This window comes from Salmo salar, chromosome ssa01, assembly GCF_905237065.1.
Source record: "Salmo salar chromosome ssa01, Ssal_v3.1, whole genome shotgun sequence".
In the NCBI taxonomy this organism is placed as follows: Eukaryota; Metazoa; Chordata; class Actinopteri; order Salmoniformes; family Salmonidae; genus Salmo; species Salmo salar.
The window spans coordinates 17,835,278-17,860,738 of record NC_059442.1 but is presented as its reverse complement, the minus strand read 5'-3'; the positions used below and the strand labels follow the sequence as shown (position 1 = coordinate 17,860,738).

The 25,461-nt window shown below is 45.4% G+C and overlaps 1 protein-coding gene across 4 annotated transcripts in view; it reads left to right on the top strand.

Annotated features, from left to right (window-relative positions):
- The window catches only part of lpin1a (lipin 1a), a 36,595-nt gene extending 11,359 nt beyond the window's left edge, over positions 1–25,236 (top strand). The window contains exons 4-21 of one of the 4 annotated variants that reach the window (XM_045714788.1): positions 9,560–9,873; positions 10,477–10,593; positions 12,516–12,572; positions 12,916–13,030; positions 13,437–13,803; positions 14,372–14,465; positions 16,380–16,567; positions 17,170–17,263; positions 17,548–17,617; positions 19,690–19,782; positions 19,970–20,037; positions 22,109–22,247; positions 22,475–22,623; positions 22,749–22,835; positions 23,417–23,569; positions 23,778–23,892; positions 24,124–24,227; positions 24,408–25,236. In XM_045714788.1, coding sequence (XP_045570744.1) covers positions 9,560–9,873; positions 10,477–10,593; positions 12,516–12,572; positions 12,916–13,030; positions 13,437–13,803; positions 14,372–14,465; positions 16,380–16,567; positions 17,170–17,263; positions 17,548–17,617; positions 19,690–19,782; positions 19,970–20,037; positions 22,109–22,247; positions 22,475–22,623; positions 22,749–22,835; positions 23,417–23,569; positions 23,778–23,892; positions 24,124–24,227; positions 24,408–24,669 — 2,586 coding nt within the window. In that variant the 3' untranslated portion in view covers positions 24,670–25,236. Of the gene's footprint in view, positions 1–9,559; positions 9,874–10,476; positions 10,594–12,479; positions 12,573–12,915; positions 13,031–13,436; positions 13,804–14,371; positions 14,466–16,379; positions 16,568–17,169; positions 17,264–17,547; positions 17,618–19,689; positions 19,783–19,969; positions 20,038–22,108; positions 22,248–22,474; positions 22,624–22,748; positions 22,836–23,416; positions 23,570–23,777; positions 23,893–24,123; positions 24,228–24,407 lie in introns of all 4 variants that reach the window. The other 3 variants (XM_045714790.1, XM_045714778.1, XM_045714780.1) reach the window with 3 other exon arrangements.
- The last annotated feature ends 225 nt before the right edge of the window (positions 25,237–25,461 follow it).

The following is a 25,461-nucleotide window of genomic DNA, read 5'->3' as shown; positions in this document are numbered from 1 at the left end:
AGGAGAGGAGAAGAGGAGAGGAGAAGAGAAGATAAGAGAGGAGAAGAGAAGATGGGAAAGGAGAAGAGAAGAGAAGATGGGAAAGGAGAGGAGAAGAGAGAATGAATAATGGTGAGGTAGAAGAAGAAGAAGAAGAAGAAGAAGGAGAAGAATGATGATAAATGGAGGGATGATGATTGGTCTTTTATCCAGTGAGGGATTAAACCAGAGCTGTTAGAATCTGGAGTTTAGATTAACTGGGCTGTCGTGACTGTCTGAGTCGGACTCCCATTCCTCCCTCCACCCCACTTTCCTGCTACATCCTCTCTCACCTCTCCTCTTCTCTCCTCTCCTCTCCACCCTGCTACAACGGCACCTTTCCTTTCCTCTCATGTCTCCTCTTTCCTTACTCCCCCCTCTTCTCTCACCCTCCCCTCCTCTCGTCCACCCTGTACTAGTCTATTCCCCTCTAACAACCAAGGGATTTCATGCAGAAACATGTTCTAAGTATCACTATTGAGCTGTTCCTGACAGTGGCTGTATATCTTTTCCACGTCCAGTGAGTTCTTCAGTTTACAGTGTGTGTTTTGGTTGTACTGTGAGATCTTGTTTCTCCTCTGGGATTAATCCTCCTCTTTGACCCAGACAAAAATAACAACCCTATTTATGGACAGAAAATTCCCTTTTCTACATTCCGCTGCACAGCACACACACACACACACACACACACACACACACACACACACACACACACACACACCACAAACACACACTTTCAGGGGTATGTCCTCTCCCAGATTCACGTGTGTTATAAACCCATGTGGACTGGGCATCATGAATATGCATGACATTATAATGATGATGTAGGTTTCAGGATGTTAAGATGAGTGATGTGACCTGACATCTTGTGTCCAGAGCGCTGGCTGCTAATATGTCTGTCCGTACAGCCATTTATTTGGTCTGCTATTAGCTTTTCTGTGGGCATGTGCATATGACTGCATGTGGCCTTGTGTGTAGACATGTGTGTGTCAGTGTGTCGTGCAGTTTGATAGTCATTGCAGTATGCCTCAGGTTCTTAAATTGTGAGCGCATTCGGAAGGTGTTCAGACCCCTTCCCGTTTTCCACATTTGGTTACACTACAGCCTTATTCTAAAATTGATTAAATACAATTAATTTCTCATCAATGTACACACAATACCCCATAATGACAAAACAAAAACAAGTTTTAAGAACATTTTGCAAATGTATAAAAACAGAAATACCTTATTTACATAAGTATTCAGACCCTTTGCTATGAGACTCGAAATTGAGCTCAGGTGCATCCTGTTTCCAATGATCATCCTTGAGATGTTTCTACAACTTGAATAGAGTCCAACTGTGGTAAATTCAATTGATTGGACATGATTTGGAAAGGCACATACCTGTCAATGTAAGGTCCCACAGTTGACAGTGCATGTCAGAGCAAAAACAAAGCCATGAGGTCGAAGGAATTGTTCATAGAGCTCTGAGACAGGATTGTGTCGAGGCACAGATCTGGGGAACGGTTCCAAAAAATGTCTGCAGCATTGAAGGTCCCCAAGAACGCAGTGGCCTCCATCATTCTTAAGTGCACCTGTGTAATGATCATGCTGTTTAATCAGCTTCTTGATATGCCACACCTGTCAGGTGGATGAATGCTCACTAACAGGGATGTAAACAAATTTCTGCACAACATTTTATGGAAATAAGCTTTTTGTGCATAGGGAACATTTCTGGGATCTTTTATTTCAGCTCATGAAACATGGGACCAACACTTTACATGTTGCGTTTACATTTTTGTTCAGTATATATAGATATAGAGAATGTTGAGGGTGAAAACGAGTTTAATTCAGAGAATCTGTTCATGTATTCACAGACTGTAGGTCTCAATGTAATCAAGGGATGAACTTATTGTTATTTTCCAATAAAATCTCTTCTGGGGCTTAGTTGTGGTCAGTTGCAGTGTACACATTTGTATAATTATGTTCCTGCCCCTCAACCATCCGCTCTGGCAAAAATCGTCCCGCGGTTGAATCGAGTTGCCCGCCCCTAACATACACACAGTTTTATTGTCACGAACACCAGATAGGTGCAGTGAAGTGTGTTGTTTTACAGGGTCAGCCATAGATAGGTGCAGTGAAGTGTGTTGTTTTACAGGGTCAGCCATAGATAGGTGCAGTGAAGTGTGTTGTTTTACAGGGTCAGCCATAGATAGGTGCAGTGAAGTGTGTTGTTTTACAGGATCAGCCATAGATAGGTGCAGTGAAGTGTGTTGTTTTACAGGATCAGCCATAGATAGGTGCAGTGAAGTGTGTTGTTTTACAGGATCAGCCATAGATAGGTGCAGTGAAGTGTGTTGTTTTACAGGGTCAGCCATAGATAGGTGCAGTGAAGTGTGTTGTTTTACAGGGTCAGCCATAGATAGGTGCAGTGAAGTGTGTTGTTTTACAGGGTCAGCCATAGATAGGTGCAGTGAAGTGTGTTGTCTTACAGGATCAGCCATAGATAGGTGCAGTGAAGTGTGTTGTTTTACAGATCAGCCATAGATAGGTGCAGTGAAGTGTGTTGTTTTACAGGATCAGCCATAGATAGGTGCAGTGAAGTGTGTTGTTTTACAGGGTCAGCCATAGATAGGTGCAGTGAAGTGTGTTGTTTTACAGGATCAGCCATAGATAGGTGCAGTGAAGTGTGTTGTTTTACAGGGTCAGCCATAGATAGGTGCAGTGAAGTGTGTTGTTTTACAGGGTCAGCCATAGATAGGTGCAGTGAAGTGTGTTGTTTTACAGGATCAGCCATAGATAGGTGCAGTGAAGTGTGTTGTTTTACAGGATCAGCCATAGATAGGTGCAGTGAAGTGTGTTGTTTTACAGGATCAGCTATAGTAGTACTGCTCCCCTGGAGATAATTAGGGTTAAGTGCCTTTCTAAAGGGCACATCAACAGATGTTTCACCTTGTCAGCGTGGGTATTCAAACCAGCAACCTTTCTGTTACTGGCTGCTAGGCTTCCTGCTACCGCACGCACGCACGCACGCACGCACGCACGCACGCACGCACGCACGCACGCACGCACACACACACACACACACACACACACACACACACACACACACACACACACACACACACACACACACACACACACACCACATGTGTTCCTAGTGTATTTCCTTAGCAGAGGAAATCTTTACCACCTGTGTGTGTTCCTAAACCCCTAGATCCCTCACAGGGATAGACCTCCTATTCAGACAGTATTGGAGGGTGCCTAGCTTACTACACATCCAATCAAATCACATTTTATTGGTCACATACAGATGTTATTGCAGGTGTAGTGAAATGCTTGTGTTTCTAGCTCTGACAGTGCAGTAATATCTAACAGTTTCACAACATATACCCAAAATACACGTACATCTAAGTAGGAATGAATTAAGAATATATATACATATATGTCAGAGCGGCATTGGACTAAGATACAGTGGCATAGTATAGAGTACAGTATATACATATGAGATGAGTAATGCACAATATGTAAACATTAAATGATTAAGATACTGTAGAATAGTATAGAATACAGTATATACACATGAGATGGGTGATGCAATATTTACAAACATTTAAAGTGACTAAGATACCGTAGAATAGTATAGAGTACAGTTTATACATATGAGATGAGTAATGCTGGATACAGAGACATTATTAAAGTGGCTAGTATTTCATTTCCTTAAAGTGGTCAGTGATTCCTAATCTCTGTCTATAGGCAGCAGCCTCTGATGTGCTGGAGATGGCTGTTTAACAATCAGTGGTGTAGTATAGAATACAATACAGTATATACATATGAAATGGGTGATGCAATATGTAAACACAATTTAAAAGTGACTAAGATACCATAGAATAGTGTGGAGTGCAGTTTATACATATGACATGAGTAATGCTGGATACGGAACATTATTAAAGTGGCTAGTGATCCATTCCTAATCCATGTCTATAGGCAGCAGCCTCTAATGTGCTAGTGATGGCTGTTTAACAGTATGATGGCCTTGAGATAGAAGCTGTTTTTCAGTCTCTCGGTCCCAGCTTTGATGCACCTGTACTGACCTCGCCTTCTGGATGATATTGGGGTGAACAGGCAGTGGCTCGGGTGGTTGATGTCCTTGATGATCTTTTTGGCCTTCCTATGGCATTGCGTGCTGTAGGTGTCCAAGAGGGCGGGAAGTTTGCCCCCGATAATCCGTTGGGCAGACCGCACCACCCTCTGGTGAGCTTTGCGTTTGTGGGTGGTTCAGTTGCCGTACCAGGCGGTGATACAGCCCGACAGGATGCTCTCAATTGTGCATCTGTAAAATTTTGTGAGGGTTTTAGGTGTTAACCTGTCTGGGCTAGCGTCCCACCCTAGTCAACAGCCAGTGGAATCGCGTGGCGCGAAATACAAATACCTCAAAAATGCTATAACTTCAATTTCTCAAACATATGACTATTTTACACCATTTTAAAGACAAGACTCTCGTTAATCTAACCACATTGTCCGATTTCAAAAAGGCTTTACAGCGAAAGCAAAACATTAGATTATGTCAGGAGAGTACCCTGCCAAAAATAATCACACAGCTATTTTTAAAGCAAGCATATATGTCACAAAAACCAAAACCACAGCTAAATGCAGCACTAACCTTTGATGATCTTCATCAGATGACACTCCTAGGACATTATGTTATACAATACATGCATGTTTTGTTCAATCAAGTTCATATTTATATCCAAAAACAGCTTTTTACATTAGCATGTGATGTTCAGAACTAGCATACCCACCGAAAACTTCCGGTGAATTTACTAAATTACTCATGATAAACGTTCACAAAATACACAACAATTATTTTAGGATTTATAGATACAGAACTCCTTTATGCAATCGCGGTGTCAGATTTTAAAATAGCTTTTCGGCGAAAGCACATTTTGCAATATTCTGAGTACATAGCTCGGCCATCACAGCTAGCTATTTTGACACCCACCAAGTTTGGGGCTCACTAAACTCAGAATTACTATTAGAAAAATTGGATTACCTTTGCTGTTCTTCGTCAGAATGCACTCCCAGGACTTCTACTTCAACAACAAATGTTGTTTTGGTTCCAAATAATCCATAGTTATATTCAAATAGCTCCGTTTTGTTTGTGCGTTCAGGTCACTATCCGAGGGTAACGCGCGAGTGCATTTCGTGACCAAAAAAATTCAAAATATTTCAATACCGTACTTAGAAGCATGTCAAACGCTGTTTAAAATCAATTTTTATGCTATTTTTCTCGTGAAATAGCGATAATATTCCAACCGGGCAACGTTGTATTCATTCAAAGGCTGAAAGAAAAAAATGGAGTAGTCTCGTGAACGCGCATCTCAGTCTCACTGTACCCAGGCTGACCACTTACAAACTCTCCTGCTGTTCTTTGCCCAGAGACAGCAGACACCCCATTCCACTTTCTGGCGGCTTTAGAGAGCCAATGGAAGCCTTAGAAAATGTCACGTTACAGCACAGATGCTGTATTTTCGATAGAGATGCAACAGAAGGACAACAAATTGTCAGACAGGGCACTTCCTGTATGGAATCTTATCAGGTTTTGGCCTGACATATGAGTTATGTTATACTCACAGACACCATTCAAACAGTTTTAGAAACATTAGAGTGTTTTCTATCCAAATCTACTAATTATATGCATATTCTCATTTCTGGGCAAGAGTAGTAACCAGTTTAAATCGGGTGTGTTTTTTATCCGGCCGTGCAAATACTGCCCCCTAGCCCCAACAGGTTAAGACACATTTCGTTAGCCTCCTGAGGTTGAAGAGGCACTGTTGCGCCTTCTTCACCACACTGTCTGTGAGGGTGGACCATTTCCGTTTGTCAGTGATGTGTATGCTGAGAAACTTGAAGCTTTCCACCTTCTCCACTGCGGTACCGTCGATGTGGATAGGGGGGTGCTCCCTCTGCTGTTTCCTGAAGTCCACGATCATCTCCTTTGTTTTGTTGACGTTGAGTGAGAGGTTATTTTCCTGGTACCACACTCCCAGAGCCCTCACCTCCTCCCTGTAGGCTGTCTCATCGTTGCTGGTAATCAAGCCCACTACTGTTGTTTCGTCTGCAAACTTGATGATTGAGTTGGAGGCGTGCATGGCCACGCAGTCGAGGGTGAACAGGGTGTACAGGAGGGGGCTGAGCACACACCCTTGTGGGGCCCCAGTGTTGAGGATCAGTGAAGAGGAGGTGTTGTTTCCTACCTTCACCACCTGCGGGCGACCCGTCAGGAAGTACAGGACCCAGTTGCACAAGGCGGGGTTCAGATGCAGGGCCTTGAGCTTAATGATTAGCTTGGAGGGTACTATGTTGCTGAATGCTGAGCTATAGTCAATGAACAGCATTCTTACATAGGTATGCCTCTTGTCCAGATGGGACAGGGCAATGTACAGTGTGGTGGCGATTGCATCGTCTGTGGATCTATTGGGGCGGTAAGCAAATTGAAGTGGGTCTAGGGTATTCTTCTATATTCCTAGTCTTCTTGCCCTGGTTAAATGCGGTGGTTTGCGCTTTCAGTTTTGCGCGAATATTCCAATCTATCCATGGTTTCTGGTTGGGGTAGGTTTTAATAGTCACAGTGGGTACAACATCTCCTATACACTTCCTGATTAACTCATTCACCGTATCAGTATATGTGTCGATATTATTATCTGAAGCTACTCTGAACATATCCCAGTCCGCGTGATCAAAACAATCTTGAAGCATAGATTCCGATTGGCCAGACCAGTATTGAATAGTCCTCACCACGGGTGCTTCCTGTTTGTGTTTCTGCCTATAGGGGAGGAGCAAGATGGAATCGTGGTCCGATTTGCCGATTGGAGGGCGGGGGAGGGCCTTATATGCATTCTGGAAGGTAGTATAGCAACGGTCGAGGGTTTTAGCAGCGCGATTACAGCTATCAATATGTTGATAGATTTTTGGGAGCCTTTTCCTCAAATTTGTTTGGTAAAATCCCCAGCTAAAATAAATGCAGCCTCAGGATATGTGGTTACCAGTTTGCATAAAGTCCAGTGAAGTTCTTTGAGGGCCGTCGTGGTATCCACTTGGAGGGGATATAGACCGCTGTGGCTATTATTGATGAAAATTCTCTCTGGAGATAGTACGGTCGGCATTTGATTGTGAGATATTCTAGGTCGGGTGAACAGAAGGACTTGAGTTCCTGTATGTTATCACAGTTACACCATAAGTCGTTAACCTCTCTGGGCTAGGCGGGACGAATTCGTCCCACCTACGTAACAGCCACTGGCAGCCTGTGGCGCGATTTTCAAAACCTTAAAAATCCTATTACTTCAATTTCTCAAACATATGACTTTTTTCAGCTATTTAAAGACAAGACTCTCGTTAATCTAACCACACTGTCCGATTTCAAAAAGGCTTTACAACGAAAGCAAAACATTAGATTATGTCAGCAGAGTACCAAGCCAGAAATAATCAGACACCCATTTTTCAAGCCAGCATATAATGTCACCAAAACCCAGAGGACAGCTAAATGCAGCACTCACCTTTGATGATCTTCATCAGATGACAACCCTAGGACATTATGTTATACAATACATGCATGTTTTGTTCAATCAAGTTCATATTTATATCAAAAACCAGCTTTTTACATTAGCATGTGACGTTCAGAACTAGCATACCCCCCGCAAACTTCCGGGGAATTCGCTAACATTTTACTAAATTACTCACGATAAACGTTCACAAAAAGCATAACAATTATTTTAAGAATTATAGATACAGACCTCCTCTATGCACTCGATATGTCCGATTTTAAAATAGCTTTTTGGTGAAAGCACATTTTGCAATATTCTAAGTACATAGCCCAGGCATCACGGGCTCGCTATTTAGACACCCGGCAAGTTTAGCACTCACCATAATCATATTTACTATTATAAAAGTTTGATTACCTTTTGTTGTCTTCGTCAGAATGCACACCCAGGACTGCTACTTCAATAACAAATGTTGGTTTGGTCCAAAATAATCCATCGTTATATCCGAATAGCGGCGTTTTGTTCGATGCGTTCCAGACACTATCCGAAATAGTAAAGAAGTGTCGCGCGCATGGCGCAATTCGTGACAATAAAATTCTAAATATTCCATTACCGTACTTCGAAGCATGTCAACCGCTGTTTAAAATCAATTTTTACGCCATTTTTCTCGTAGAAAAGCGATAATATTCCGACAGGGAATCTCCTTTTCGGCAAACAGAGGAAAAAATCCCAAAGGCGGGGGCGGTCGGGTCACGCGCCTAAGCCCAGTGTCCCTTGATCGGCCACTTGAGAAAGGCGATAATGTGTTTCAGCCTGGGGCTGGAATGACGACATTCTGTTTTTTCCCGGGCTCTGAGCGCCTATGGACGACGTGGGAAGTGTCACGTTAGAGCAGAGATCCTTAGTAAATGATAGAGATGGAAAAGAAGTTCAAGAAATGGTCAGACAGGCCACTTCCTGTAAAGGAATCTCTCAGGTTTTGACCTGCCATTTGAGTTCTGTTATACTCACAGACACCATTCAAACAGTTTTAGAAAATTTAGGGTGTTTTCTATCCATATGTAATAAGTATATGCATATTCTAGTTACTGGGTAGGAGTGGTAACCAGATTAAATCGGGTATGTTTTTTATCCAGCCGTGTCAATACTGCCCCCAATCCTAAACAGGTTAATCATAAAACATATACCTCCACCTTTCTGCTTCCCGGAGAGATGTTTGTTCCTGTCGGCGCGATGTACTGAGAAACCAACTGGCTTTATAGAGTCAGACAGTATATCTCAAGAGAGCCATGTTTCCGTGAAGCTGAGCATGTTACAATCCCTGGTGTCTCTCTGAAAAGCAACTCTCGTCTTGAGCTCATCAATTATATTATCCAGGTATTGGACATTAGCGAGTAAAATACTCGGGAGCAGTGGGTGGTGTGCACACTTCCTAAGTCAGACCAGAAGACCGCCCCGAGTACCTCTCCTGCGCTGGTGTTGTTTTGGATCAGCATCTGGAATAAGTTAAATTGCTCTGGGGAGAGCAAACAAAAGATTCGCTCCAGGGAAGTCGTAATCCTGGTTGTAATGCTGGTAGTTCTGGTAAGTTGACGTCGCTCTAATATCCAATAGTTCTTCCCGGCTGTATGTAATGACTCAAAACAAACAATTCCTGAGCAAATAACGTAAATAATTGTACATAAACAAACAAAATACTGCAGAGTTGCTTAAGAGCTAGTCGCGATGCTGCCATCTCCATCGGCGCCATCATGTATCTGCAGGTCAGGACTATTCAACTGCAGGCCTGGAGGGCTCACATGCTACTGCTTATCGGAATCTGATAGTTCATTGGCTGATTCATGTTACTGATTGGCCAGTCAGTCTACTCACCTGGTGTACCTTGAAGATTAGAAGAGCTGAATATGTTATACTATCTTATAATATTTGGTCAAAATGTACTTCCATGGCTGATTACTTAACAAGTCGTTCATGTTTCATCATGACCTCACCTCCTGTTTTCTATTTCCTGTCTCCAAAAGGAAGGGATTCCGTCCTACCTGGCAACATCACCTATTGTATCCCAGGGGGCGGGGCTAATGGAAGCCCAGCTGGGGAAGGGCATGTCTCGCCTCTCTGACCCCACCTCCCTCTCGGTCCAGACCCTGAGCTCCCAGCAGACCATAGGAGGAGGAGGAGGGATGATGATGAAGAAGAGGAGGAAGAGGAGGAAGAAGGCGCGGGAGAGCGGAGGAGGGAGGCGGGAGGAGAGTGAGGAGCACTCAGAGGATGAGGACATGTTCACCATCGATATGAGCACTGATGAGGAGCAAGAGCACGATAACAACGCCACCAGGTGATTACAGTTCATATATTCTTTACATCAACACTATTTACACTCATGTACAACGCGCGTGTGTGTGTGTGTGTGTGTGTGTGTGTGTGTGTGTGTGTGTGTGTGTGTGTGTGTGTGTGAAAAACAGCAAGAGACCTTTTTTCGGTGTATCCCCCCGCGCATGCATCCCTGTGCTAGTTGGGTGCTGGCTGAGACTGGGTAAACAAGCCTGAAGTAACCAGTGTCTGTCTAATGTGTGTGTGTGTGTGTGTGTGTGTGTGTGTGTGTGTGTGTGTGTGTGTGTGTGTGTGTGTGTGAATGCCAGCTCTGTGTCCTCCGTATTGGAAACGCTCCAGTAAATCATCTTTTCCCACAATGCTCTCTGTCTCTGTGGAGTAATGACCGTGGTGAACGGGGCCTATCAGTCGCACCCTCCTTATTCTCTCTCATTCATCTGATGTGTGTGTTGTTGTTGTTAATGTCTCTCTCTCTCTCGCTTTGTCTTTCTCTCTCTCTCTCTTTGTCGCTCTCTCTCACTTTGTCTTTCTCTCCTCTCTCTCTCTCTGTGTCCCTCTCTATCTTTGTCTCTCTCTATATATATATTTTTGTCTCTCTCTGTCTCAGGGCCTCTACTCCAGAGCTCTATGAAGAGCAGGGGCCTAAAGCCAGTGTGTTGAGCAGCACCTACACCCAGAACACAAAATACACACGCCCTGACGTAGACTGGGCACACTCGCAGAGGTAGATACACATGAGCCCACACACACACACACACACACACACACACACACACACACACACACACACACACACACACACACACACACACACACACACACACACACATGCACCCACAAGATCGAACAGAACAGAATAATAAACAGTTTGGTTGTTGTACTCATGCAGGATCTTGTCGGATGCCTTTGTAGAATGAAAGAACAGCGTATGGCTTACAGTTGTTCTCTCTGTATCTGTCTCTCCCCCATCCCCATCTCTCTCTCCCTCCCTACCCCATCTCTCTCTCCCCCATCCCCATCTCTCTCTCCCCCATCCCCATCTCTCTCTCCCTCCCTACCCCATCTCTCTCTCCTCCATCCCCATCTCTCTCTCCCCCATCCCCATCTCTCTCTCCCTCCCTACCCCATCTCTCTCTCCCCCATCCCCATCTCTGTCTCCCCCATCCCCATCTCTCTCTCCCCCATCCCCATCTCTCTCTCCCTCCCTACCCCATCTCTCTCTCCCCCATCCCCATCTCTCTCTCCCCCATCCCCATCTCTCTCTCCCTCCCTACCCCATCTCTCTCTCCCCCATCCCCATCTCTCTCCCTCCCTACCCCATCTCTCTCTCCCCATCCCCATTTTTCCCTACCCCATTCTCTCTCCCCATCCCCATCCTCTCTCTCTCTCCCCATCCCCATCTCTCTCTCCCCATCCCCATCTCTCTCTCCTTCCCTACCGCATCTCTCTCTCCCCATCCCCATCTCTCTCTCCCCATCCCCATCTCTCTCTCCCCATCCCCATCTCTCTCTCCCTCCCTACCCCATCTCTCTCTCCCCCATCCCCATCTCTCTCTCCCTCCCTACCCCATCTCTCTCTCCCCATCCCCATCTCTCTCTCCCTCCCTACCCCATCTCTCTCTCCCCATCCCCATCTCTCTCTCCCTCCCTACCCTATCTCTCTCTCCCCATCCCCATCTCTCTCTCTCCCCATCCCCATCTCTCTCTCTCCCCATCCCCATCTCTCTCTCCCCCATCCCCATCTCTCTCTCCCTCCCTACCCCATCTCTCTCTCCCATCCCCATCTCTCTCTCCCCATCCCCATCTCTCTCTCCCCCATCCCCATCTCTCTCTCCCTCCCTACCCCATCTCTCTCTCCCATCCCCATCTCTCTCTCCCCATCCCCATCTCTCTCTCCCCATCCCCATCTCTCTCTCCCTCCCTACCCCATCTCTCTCTCCCCCATCCCCATCCCCATCTCTCTCTCTCTCTCTCCCCCATCCCCATCTCTCTCTCCCCCATCCCCATCTCTCGCTCCCTCCCTACCCCCATCTCTCTCTCCCTCCCCATCTCTCTCTCCCTCCCTACCCCCATCTCTCTCTCCCTCCCCATCCCCATCTCTCTCCCCATCTCTCCCTCCCTACCCCATCTCTCTCTCCCTCCCTACCCCCATCTCTCTCTCCCATCCCCATCTCTCTCTCCCTCCCTACCCCATCTCTCTCTCCCTCCCATCCCCATCTCTCTCTCCACCATCCCCATCTCTCTCTCCCTCCCTACCACCATCTCTCTCTCCCCCATCCCCATCTCTCTCTCCCTCCCTACCCCATCCCCATCTCTCTCTCCCTCTCCATCCCCATCTCTCTCTCCCTCCCCATCCCCATCTCTCCCTTCCTCATCTCTCTCCCTCCCTAACCCCATCTCTCTCTCCCTCCCCATCCCCATCTCTCTCTCCCTCCCTACCCGCATCTCTCTCTCCATCCCCATCGCTCTCTCCCTCCCTACCCGCATCTCTCTCTCCATCCCCATCCCCATCTCTCTCTCCCTCCCTACCCGCATCTCTCTCTCCATCCCCATCGCTCTCTCCCTCCCTACCCGCATCTCTCTCTCCATCCCCATCTCTCTCTCCCTCCAGTCCTCTGATAGAACATACTCTGTCTATCCCTCCTAGCGGTGGTCTGTCCATCTCCTGTCCACAGCAGACTTCTCTCTTCCCTTCTCCGATCAGGTAAGTTATACTATTTTATTTTGTATTATTATTGTTTAAACTCTGCATCGTTGGGAAAGGTTCGGAAGCAAGCATTTCACTGTAAAGTCTACACCTGTTGTATTCGGCGCATGTGATAAAAATCGAATCAAATAGATTTTTTTTTATCTCACCATCCAATCTCACTTATTAGTATAGCTTCATTAAGGCTTAAAAGTGATCCTTTGTTTAATTTTAGACCAACTACATTATAGTCTAAAACCATGCGAACCAGCAGAGACTTTGTACTGTATTGTTGATGTCCATGAATCAGTGTAGTACTGGCTCAACCAATCACATCTCTCTATGTGACTTGTTTACCAAGCAGCCCAGGCGGCTCCAGCCCCTCCACTCCGAAGAGTGACTCAGAGCTGACCAATCAGAGCAAAGACAACCCTGAGATGATGTGGGCCTGGGGAGAGCTGCCACAAGCTGCCAAGGTACAGAGAGAGGGAGGGAGGTGGGGAGGGACGGCGTGAGGGGTTGAAGGGTGGGAGGGAGAGAGGGAAGGAGAGAGAGAGGGAAGGAAGGGAGGGAGGGATATAGGGAGGGGAGACAGATTCAGAGAGACAGAACAAGAAAGAAAGGACACAAAAAGGGAGGCATTATGTCCACACATGGATCCAGAAATCAGGACTGATGTTTGCCGACTTTAATCTCTTTAATCATCTTCCATGAGAGCTGCTGAGGACACGCTAATACACTTGCACTCACGCTAACCACACATCTCTCCTCTATCTCTCTCTCTCTTCTCCCATCTTCACCCTTACTCCCCTCCCTTGCTCTGTCCTGCTCTCTCTCTTCTTGCACCTCTCTCTCTTTCCCTCTCTCTCTCTCTTCCTCTAGCCCTCCTTCTTCCCTCCGTTCCAGATGCAAGATTCTTTGAGGATGTCCCCTGTCACCATCCCTGTGTGTGACAGCACACACTTCAGAACCATCACTGGAGACGTTGGCCCCTCTGATCAGAACCAGTCCCAGAGCCAAAAAAAGAGCGGCCCCCCGTCCCTCACCGTGTTCGTTCCCCAGCCCGAGGGCAACACAGCTGGGGCTGGGTCTGGGGCCGGGTCTTGGCCTGGAGGAGACATGGAGGCAGTATGGGCAGCCTGTAGAGAGGAGGAGGGACTGGTGGCCTCCAGAATGCTGTCAGAACTGGATGAGGGGGGCCATAGGGACAACACGGTCAGACACACAGACTCCCCATCTAAGAAGAAAGGTACGCAGCTTACAAGTCTGCTTCTGTAATGATCTGGTTTATTTCAGTGTCACATTCAGGGTTAGGGTGTCCTGTATGACTCAGTTGGTAGAGCATGGAGCTCAGGTGGTAGAGCGTGGAGCTCAGGTGGTAGAGCGTGGAGCTCAGGTTGTAGAGCGTGGAGCTCAGGTGGTAGAGCGTGGAGCTCAGTTGGTAGAGCGTGGAGCTCAGTTGGTAGAGCGTGGAGCTCAGTTGGTAGAGCGTGGAGCTCAGGTGGTAGAGCATGGAGCTCAGTTGGTAGAGCGTGGAGCTCAGTTGGTAGAGCGTGGAGCTCAATTGGTAGAGCATGGAGCTCAGTTGGTAGAGCATGGAGCTCAATTGGTAGAGTATGGCGCTCAGTTGGTAGAGCATGGCGCTTGCAATGCCAGGGTTGTGGGTTTGATTCCCCGGGCCTCCCATATGTAAAATGTGTGCACACACGTCTGTAGATATGAATGCCTCAGCCATTAGTTTCATATCAACTTAATGAATGAAAGTAATGCCTTGTCAGTCATTGTATCCATGGTAACGTGTGACGCTGTACCTGTAGACAAGAGGAGCCACCACCTGGGCTCTGATGGAATCTACCTCGATGACATCACTGAGCTGGAGCCAGATGTGGCCGCTCTCTACTTCCCCAAAAGGTAACACAACTGTAACTTACACACACGCTCACACTTACATGCACACCTGTCTCACACACATACAGTGCATTCGGAAAGAATTCAGACCCCTTCCCTTTTTCCACATTTTGTTACGTTACAGCCTTGTTTTTTAATCCCTTATCAATCTACAAACAATATTCCATAATGACAAAGTCAAAATGGGTTTTTAGACATTTTTGCAAATGTATAAAAAATTCTAAACAGAAATATTCAGACCCTTTGCTATGAGACATGAAATTGAGTTCAGGTGCATTCTGTTTTCATTGATCATCCTTGAGATGTTTCTACAACTTGATTGGAGTCCACCTGTGGTAAATTCAATTGATTGGACATGATTTGGAAAAGGCACACACCTGTCTATATAAGGTCAAACAGTTGACAGTGCATGTCAGAGAAAAAACCAAGCCATGATGTTGAAGGAATTGTCCGTAGAGCTCAGAGACAGGATTGTGTCAAGGCACAGATCTGGGGAAGGGTACCAAAAAATGTTTGTCTCCAAGAACACAGTGGCCTCTATCATTCCTAAATGGAAAAAGTTTGGAACCACCAAGACTCTTCCTAGAGGAGTCTCTTCCTAGAGGAGTCAAAATGAGCAATCGGGGGAGGAGGGCCTTGGTCAGGGAGGTGACCAAGAACCTGATGGTCTCTCTGACAGAGGTCCAGAGTTCTTCTGTGGAGATGGGAGGAACTTCCAGAAGGACAACCATCTGTGCAGCACTCTACCAATCAGGCCTTTATGGTAGAGTGGCCAGACGGAAGCCACACCTCAGTAAAAGGCACATGACAGTCCACTTGGAGTTTGCCAAAAGGCACCTAAAGGACTCTCAGACCATGAGAAACAAGATTCTCTTGTCTGATGAAACCAAGATTGAACTTTTGGACTGAATGCCAAGCATCACGTCTGGAGGAAACCTGGCACCATCCCTACGGTGAAGCATGGTGGTGGCAGCATCATGCTGTGGGGATGTTTTTCAGCAGCAGGGACTGGGAGACTAGTCAGGATCAAGAGAAAGATGAACAGAGCAAAGTACAGAGAGATCCTTGATGAAAACCTGCTCCAGAGCGCTCAGGACCTCAGAATGGGGCAAAGGTTCACCTTCCAACATGACAACGACCCTAAGCACACAGCCAAGACAACGCAGGAGTGGCTTCGGGACAAGTCTCTGAATGTCCTTGAGTGGCCCAGCCAGAGCCCGGACTTGAACCCGATCGAACATCTATGGAGAGACCTGAAAATAGCTGTGCAGCGACTCTCCCATCCAACCTGACAGAGCTTGAGAGGATCTGCAGAGAAGAATGGGAGAAACTCCCCAAATACAGGTGTCCCAAGCTTGTAGCATCATACCCAAGAAGACTCGAGGCTGTAATTTCTTTCAAAGGTGCTTCAACAAAGTACTGAGTAAAGGGTCTGAATACTTATGTAAATGTGATTTTTATTTTCTAAAAACCTGTTTTTGCTTTGTCATTATGGGGTATTGTGTGTAGATTGATGATTGAAAAAAACGATTTAATACATTTTAGAATAAGGCTGTAACATAACAAAATGTGGAAAAAAGTCAAGGGGTCTAAATACTTTCTGAATGCACTGTACACACCAATTACACACACACATCAGAGGAGGCTGGTGGGAGGAGCTATAGGTGGACGGGCTCATTTTAATGGCTGGAATGGAATAAATGGAATGGTATCAAACATATGAAAACCACATATTTTTACTCCATTCCAGCCATTCGATTGAGCCGGTCTCCAATGACACACACTCAACACACACACACACACACACACACCAGTAACAAACACACACCTGTTACGCACACACATACACACACTCACCTATCCTGTCCTACACACAGAGTTGTCCTACACTCCTGACCCTATGACCCTGTTCCTTAGTGACGGGGCCGGTTCGGTGAGAGGAGGCTTGGAAACGGGAGTGTGGAGTGCCAACCAATCCCCTCAGTCGGTGGGCAGCAGTGGGATGGACAGCGGCGTGGACAGCTACTCTGACCAGCTGGGAAACATGCCCAACATCGCCATCTCCCTGTGTGGAGGTCTCACTGACAACAGAGAGATCACAAGAGGTAGGGGCTGCATCTCAATACTGTGCAAATTGTAGCTACATCTATTTGCTGCTCAGATCCACTAATTGGTGTGAGATCAGATGGAAGGGAACAACTTTCTGTGTCTCTACAGAACAGTTATATTAACCCTCTCCTGTCTGTGTCTCTACAGAACAGTTATATTAACCCTCTCCTGTCTGTGTGCCTCTACAGAACAGTTATATTAACCCTCTCCTGTCTGTGTGTCTCTGCAGAACAGTTATATTAACCCTCTCCTGTCTGTGTGTCTCTACAGAACAGTTATATTAACCCTCTCCTGTCTGTGTGTCTCTACAGAACAGTTATATTAACCCTCTCCTGTCTGTGTGTCTCTACAGAACAGTTATATTAACCCTCTCCTGTCTGTGTGTCTCTACAGAACAGTTATATTAACCCTCTCCTGTCTGTGTGTCTCTGCAGAACAGTTATATTAACCCTCTCCTGTCTGTGTGTCTCTACAGAACAGTTATATTAACCCTCTCCTGTCTGTGTGTCTCTACAGAACAGTTATATTAACCCTCTCCTGTCTGTGTGTCTCTACAGAACAGTTATATTAACCCTCTCCTGTCTGTGTGTCTCAATAGAACAGTTTGAGGAGAGAGCCATCTCTTACCAGCAGTTCACTGAGAACCCCTCCATCATTGACGATCCCAACCTGGTGGTCAAGATAGGAACCAAGTATGTAAAATACCTCTAACTCTGCATCATAGCAGTGAAGATGGCAGGGATGTGATTTTTGTTGATTAATCAGGACACACTATCCTCCATTCATATATCTTATCTATTCCATAGACAAAATCCCGATTTTATATGTTGTCCTGACCACATCCCTGACAGGAAAGTATGTAATGTACAGAACATACCACTGAACACCCTTTGTGTGCTGTCAAATATAGTACTTCTGATAAGAAATGTAGAAACGAGATTCAACAGTGATCATATGTCTGTGTTTTCTCCTCCAGGTACTATAACTGGACTACAGCAGCCCCTCTGATGCTGGCTATGCAGGTGTATCAGAAGCCCCTGCCAATGGTAAGACCTCCACAACATTAGCAACATTCCGTTAGCATAGCATCTGGGCTACACGGCTGGTAGACGAGAATATATGCTGATCTCAAATATAGTGCACTGTACCTGAGTGGTTTTACCTGAGGTTTATCATATGTCACATTAATCGTATGACAATGTAAAACAAGCAGTCCAAATGTAACCCATTTACCTGCTAAATCTGGGGCCCAGTTCTGTGTCTGGTTTTGTTTTTGTATGAATTCCGACATCCTCTGTCTCGTTTGAACTTCCTGCACACTGAAAAGCATTCTCCTTAACCACATCGTCCTCACACTCAAGTCTTTTTCCCCTTTGTTGTTCCATTTGTTCTTCCTCCATCTCACCTCCCATCCGGCCCCTATGTGTCTTCAGTACTCCTGTCTGAGTTATGTGTCCTCTGCCTTTGGCCTCTTCTCCGACTGTTTACCCAGTCTGTTCAGCTCCAGCCCTGTGGGTCCCTTCAGTTTCCTCTGTCTGTCTGTCTGTCTGTCTGTCTGTCTGTCTGTCTGTCTGTCTGTCTGTCTGTCTGTCTGTCTGTCTGTCTGTCTGTCTGTCTGTCTGTCTGTCTGTCTGTCTGTCTGTCTGTCTGTCTGGTATAGTATGTCTGTCTGTCTGTTTGTCTGTCTGTTGTTGGGTATAGCATATCTATATGTCTGTCTGTCTGTCTGCCTGTTGGGTATAGCATGTCTGTCTGTCTGTCTGTCTGTTGGGTATAGCATATCTGTCTGTCTGTCTGTTGGGTATAGCATATCTGTCTGTCTGTCTGTTGTTGGGTATAGCATATCTGTCTGTCTGTCTGTCTGTCTGTCTGTTGGGTATAGCATATATGTCTGTCTGCCTGTTGGGTATAGCATATCTGTCTGTCTGTCTGTCTGTTGGGTATAGCATATCTGTCTGTCTGCCTGTTGGGTATAGCATATCTGTCTGTCTGTCTGTTGGGTATAGCATATCTGTCTGTCTGTCTGTTGGGTATAGCATATCTGTCTGTCTGTCTGTTGTTGGGTATAGCATATCTGTCTGTCTGTCTGTTGGGTATAGCATATCTGTCTGTCTGTCTGTCTGTCTGTCTGTCTGTCTGTCTGTTGGGTATAGCATATCTGTCTGTCTGTCTGTTGGGTATAGCATATCTGTCTGTCTGTCTGTTGTTGGGTATAGCATATCTGTCTGTCTGTCTGTTGTTGGGTATAGCATATCAGTCTGTCTGTCTGTCTGCCTGTTGGCTATAGCATAGTCTTCCCTGTGGCTCAGTTGGTAGAGCATGGTGTTTGCAACGCCAGCATGGTGTGTGCAACGCCAGGGTTGTGGGTTTGATTTCCACGGGGGGCCAGTACAAAAACAAATGCATGAAATGAAATGTATTCATTCACTACTGTAAGTCGCTCTGGATAAGAGCTAAATGACGTAAATGTAAGCATATCTGTCTGTCTGTCTGTCTGTCTGTCTGTCTGTCTGCCTGTTGGGTATAGCATATCTGTCTGTGTGTTGGGTATAGCATATCTATCTGTCTGTCTGTCTGCCTGTTGGGTATAGCATATCTGTCTGTCTGCCTGTTGGGTATAGCATATCTGTCTGTCTGCCTGTTGGGTATAGCATGTCTGTCTGTCTGTCTGTCTGTCGGGTATAGCATATCTGTCTGTCTGCCTGTTGGGTATAGCATATCTGTCTGTCTGCCTGTTGGGTATAGCATATCTGTCTGTCTGTCTGCCTGTTGGGTATAGCATGTCTGTCTATCTGTCTGTTGGGTATAGCATATCTGTCTGTCTGCCTGTTGGGTATAGCATGTCTGTCTGTCTGTCTGTCTGCCTTTTGGGTATAGCATATCTGTCTGTCTGTACGTCTCTTTGTGTGTTTTTCCTCTGTCTCCCTCCCTTTGTCGCTGCCTCGCTTCCTTAGATCGCCATCATCCAGTCATATGACACGAGCTTCACGTTTTTGCATTTGGGTTGTTGTATCTCTTGTGTTTTTGCATTTGGGTTGTTGTATCTCTTGTGTTTTTGCATTTCAGTGGTTTTGTTGCGTTGCGGTTTTTGGTCAGGAATTGTGTGCGTTTGCTTCAGGCCTCAGTGGAGAACATCATGAAGGAGAAGATGCCCAAGAAAGGAGGCCGCTGGTGGTTCTCATGGCGCAGCAGGAACAGCGACTCCAAATCGGTACACACCTCAGCTCAAATACACACACCTCTGTAACACACACCTCCTGAACAAACTTCTATAACATAACTATAACTAGGAAACTTCTGCAGAAGTTACAGTATTGGAGGCCTAGTTGACTGGCGTATTATATTTGTTAGAATGTCCTGGTTGTTGTATGAGTGTGTGACTGGTTGTTTGTCCCCAGGACTCAGTGTCTGAGACAGGAGTTGGAGATGAGGGTGAGACCTCTCTCAGCATGGCTTCAGTCAACGGGTAACTACACTTCTCTAACACCAGAAAAGCTTATAATGTGCAATATAATTACATTATTTTGAATACACGTTTATATACCGTAGTTTACAGATCCTCATATATGTTATACAGAAAGGGTTGGTTTCATGAACTTCCTTTGAGTTTGTTTTTTTGTGAAGGACTAGGTTTAAAATGTGTCCGGGAAACCACCCCTAAAAATGTATACTACATGTTTTATATTGTGTTTATATTGTAGTTATAAAGTCATGTATACTACATGTTTTATATTGTGTCATGTACAGTGAGGGAAAAAGGCATTTGATCCCCTGCTGATTTTGTACGTTTGCCCACTGACAAAGAAATGATCAGTCTATAATTTTAATGGTAGGTTTATTTGAACAGTGAGAGACAGAATAACAACAAAAAAAGCCAGAAAAACGCATGTCAAAAATGTTATAAATTGATTTGCATTTTAATGAGGGAAATAAGTATTTGACGCCCTCTCAATCAGAAAGATTTCTGGCTCCCAGGTGTCTTTTATACAGGTAACGAGCTGAGATTAGGAGCACACTCTTAAAGGGAGTGCTCCTAATCTCAGTTTGTTACCTGTATAAAAGACATCTGTCCACTGAAGTAATCAATCAATCAGATTCCAAACTCTCCACCATGGCCAAGACCAAAGAGCTCTCCAAGGATGTCAGTGACAAGATTGTAGACCTACACAAGGCTGGAATGGGCTACAAGACTATCGCCAAGCAGCTTGGTGAGAAGGTGACAACAGTTGGTGCGATTATTCGCAAATGGAAGAAACACAAAAGAACTGTCAATCTCCCTCGGCCTGGGGCTCCATGCAAGATCTCACCTCGTGGAGTTGCAATGATCATGAGAACGGTGAGGAATCAGCCCAGAACTACATGGGAGGATCTTGTCAATGATCTCAAGGCAGCTGGGACCATAGTCACCAAGAAAACAATTGGTAACACACTACGCCGTGAAGGACTGAAATCCTGTAGCGCAAGCAAGGTCCCCCTGCTCAAGAAAGCACATATACATGCCCGTCTGAACATCTGAATGATTCAGAGGACAACTGGGTGAAAGTGGAGCTCTTTGGCATCAACTCAACTTGCCATGTTTGGAGGAGGAGGAATGCTGCCTATGACCCCAAGAACACCATCCCCACTGTCAAACATGGAGGTGGAAACATTATGCTTTGGGGGTGTTTTTCTGCTAAGGGGACAGGACAACTTCACCGCATCAAAGGGACGATGGACGGGGCCATGTACCGTCAAATCTTGGGTGAGAACCTCCTTCCCTCAGCCAGGGCATTTAAAATGGGTCGTGGATGGGTATTCCAGCATGACAATGACCCAAAACACACGGCCAAGGCAACAAAGGAGTTGCTCAAGAAGAAGCACATTAAGGTCCTGGAGTGGCCTAGCCAGTCTCCAGACCTTAATCCCATAGACAATCTGTGGAGGGAGCTGAAGGTTCGAGTTACCAAACGTCAGCCTCGAAACCTTAATGACTTGGAGAAGATCTGCAAAGAGGAGTGGGACAAAATCCCTCCTGAGATGTGTGCAAACCTGGTGGCCAACAACAAGAAACGTCTGACCTCTGTGATTGCCAACAAGGGTTTTGCCACCAAGTACTAAGTCATGTTTTGCAGAGGAGTCAAATACTTATTTCCCTCATTAAAATGCAAATCAATTTATAACATTTTTGACATGTGTTTTTCTGGATTTTTTTGTTGTTATTCTGTCTCTCACTGTTCAAATAAACCTACCATTAAAATTATAGACTGATCATTTCTTTGTCAGTGGGCAAACGTACAAAATCAGCAGGGGATCAATACTTTTTTCCCTCACTGTATACTACATGTTTTATATTGTGTTTATATTCTGGTTATAAAGTCATGTATACTACATGTTTTATATTGTGTTTATATTCTGGTTATAAAGTCATGTATACTACATGTTTTATATTGTGTTTATATTCTGGTAATAAAGTCATGTATACTACATGTTTTATATTGTGTTTATATTCTGATTATAAAGTAAAAAATGTATTTATAGCTGAACTGTTGTCATGACAGAATGAAGGAGGAGTCTTCCTCCAGCGATGAGGACCACAGATTGTCCAATCAGGGCTTGGAATCCTGCAAGGCCGAGCCCCTTCTCACACCCGGTAGTGTGTGCTACAGGAAGACCCTCAGACTGACCCCAGAGCAGCTGGTGAGATACAATACTTCCCATCTCTTTATCTGGCGACGTTGTGTTCAGTGTGTCTGGCTAATGTAGTCCTCAGGCCAGTCTGCAGTTGAACCACTCAGTAGCAGGGTTAGAGTTAGTCTATATGGGTAATGTAGTCTTTATGTCCTCAGGCCAGTCTGCAGTTGAACCACTCAGTAGCAGGGTTAGCATTAGAGGGTGTATGGGTAATGTAGTCTTTGTGTCCTCAGGCCAGTCTGCAGTTGAAGGTGGGTCCTAATGAGGTGGTGTTCAGTGTGACCACTCAGTACCAGGGCACCTGCCGCTGCCAGGGCACCATCTACCTCTGGAGCTGGGACGACAAGATCATCATCTCAGACATTGATGGCACCATCACCAGGTGTGTGTGTGCATGAGTTTTATTGGCAATTGTGTGTGGTCATGTTATATCACTGTTAATGGTAGTCTAATGAGTTTGTGTGTGTGTGTGTGTGTGTGTGTGTGTGTGTGTGTCCTCTCCTTCAGGTCAGACACCCTGGGCCACATTCTTCCCACGCTGGGTAAAGACTGGACCCATCAGGGCATTGCCCGCCTCTACCACCGAGTCAGCCAGTGAGTTCCCACAAGAGTAATTCAATAACTATAGATGAGCATTACAGTAGTGAAACCTAGGTCACATTTAGAATAGGGCTCAATGTAAGATCAATGAATCATATCAACTTTATTCATGGTGTTTCAATCTTCAAGGTTAGTACATTGCACCCTCATGAAGGCAGCCCTGTCCCTGACGCTCATTAGTTAAACTACCGTTCCCTCCATCGCTCTTAGAAAACACTGAGACAGTAGAATAATTCAATCTCATTCTCTTGCTCTACCTATCCTTCTATCTTTCAATTCAATTGAATTCAATTCAAGGGCTTTATTGGCATGGGAAACATATGTCATATTATGTCTATATACAGGGTTGTAACGATGTGCAAATAGTTAAATTACAAAAGGGAAAATAAATAAACATAAATATGGGTTGTATTTACAATGGTGTTTGTTCTTCACTGGTTGCTCATTTCTTGTGGCAACAGGTCACAAATCTTGCTGCTGTGATGTCACACTTTGGTATTTCACCCAGTAGATATGGGAGTTTATCAAAATACGATTTGTTTCTCTCTCTATCCCTCTCTCTCTCTCTCTTTCAGGAATGGTTATAAGTTTATGTACTGCTCAGCGAGGGCCATAGGTATGGCTGATATGACTAGGGGGTATCTACACTGGGTCAACGAGAGAGGAACCATGCTGCCTATTGGACCTGTCCTACTCAGCCCCAGCAGTCTGTTCTCAGCTCTGCACAGGTGAGGAACACATACGCTCATACACCATCGTTCATCACCATCATCATCGTAAAAATAAACAGAGCAGAATCAAAGAGTCAAACACAAAAGTGAACAATCAAATGTAACAATGTACAGCCGCTGATGTAATAGAACTAGCTATCCCTGTATTGTATAACGATGATGCCATCCCATCCATCCTGTCCCGTCCTTCTTGTCCTTCCTGTAGGGAGGTGATAGAGAAGAAGCCTGAGAGGTTTAAGATCCAGTGTCTGACTGACATCAAGCAGCTGTTCTACCCCAACACTGAGCCTTTCTACGCAGCCTTTGGCAACAGAGCCACGGTGAGAGCCTTGTTCCCTCCATCACCGCACACATTACCTTAGGCTACTTTTTAGATTCATTTGACTGGAATCATGCACAGTAATTAACCGATCTGTAAATGGGACAGATTCAGCCAAAAGGCTTTTTGCAACCTGAATATTCTGTTTGCTACTGTTGCAGTTGGTGTTGTATGCGTGTTTTTGGATAGTATGTCGGTTGTTGTTAAAGTTGTTGTTGTTGTTGTTGTTTAGGATGTGTATTCCTATAAGGAGGTGGGCGTTCCCCTAAACAGGATCTTCACAGTCAACCCCAAGGGAGAGCTGATACAGGAACACGCTAAGACCAACATCTCATCGTAAGTCAGACATCTCTCTCTTTCTCTTCATCCCTCTATCTTTCTCCCTCGTATCTTTCTTCATCTGTGTTTGTCTGTCTCTGTTTCTCTCTCCCTCAGTAGCTCTCTCATCCTCTCTCTGTCTTTGTGTCTGTCTATGAACAATGAAGTGAATTATGTTTCTGTTTGTGTCCCTGCCAGGTATGGTGGTCTGTGTGAGGTGGTGGACCACGTCTTTCCCCTGTTGATCAGAGGCCACGTCTCTGACGTCTCCTGCCCTGACACCTTCAGCCAATTCACCTACTGGAGAGAACAGCTGCCCCAGGTCCACAGCCCAGACCAGCCCCAAGTCCACATCCCTGACCAGGTCCACAGCCCAGACCACCCACAGGTCCACAGCCCCAAGTCCACAGCCCAGACCAGCCAAGTCCACAGCGCCGACCAGCCCCTGGACAACAGCTGAGGAGACCCCACACCACATCAGACCACCCCAGGAGTGAGCTGTGTGCAATCATGGAAGGGAGAGACAACGCTCAAACTCATGATGATGCAGGCATGCAAATGCAAGAAGCATGTATCTGCTCTAATGCCACACACACACACACACACAGCTATGCAGAGGCAGACCTTGCACTAGTCAAAGTGTACTTGCTACAACAGGCATGTTAGCACTGAGTGGTATTTATATGTAGTCATCATTTATATTTATGTTTTACTCTTCAGTGTTGTTTTCTCTGCATTACCTAGTCTACTCATACACGGCCTACTGTTCATCAGGTGAAATAGGTACAATACCTAGTCTACTCATACACGGCTTACTGTTCATCAGGTGAAATAGGTACAATACCTAGCCTAGTCATACAGAGCTTACTGTTCATCAGGTGAAATACAGTGCCTTGCAAATGTATTCACCCCCCTTGGCGTTTTTCCTATTTTGTTGCATTACAACCTGCAATTTAAATAGATTTTTATTTGGATTTCATGTAATGGACATACACAAAATAGTCCAAATTGGTGAAGTGAAATGAAAAAAATTACTTATTTCAAAATATTAAAAAAAAAAAAAAATGAAACGTGTGCTATGAAGCCCCTAAATAAGATCTGGTGCAACCAATTACCTTTAGAAGTCACATAATTAGTTAAATAAAGTCCACCTGTGTGCAATCTAAGTGTCACATGATCTGTCACATGATCTCAGTATATATACACCTGTTCTGAAAGGCCCCAGAGTCTGCAACACCACTAATCAAGGGGC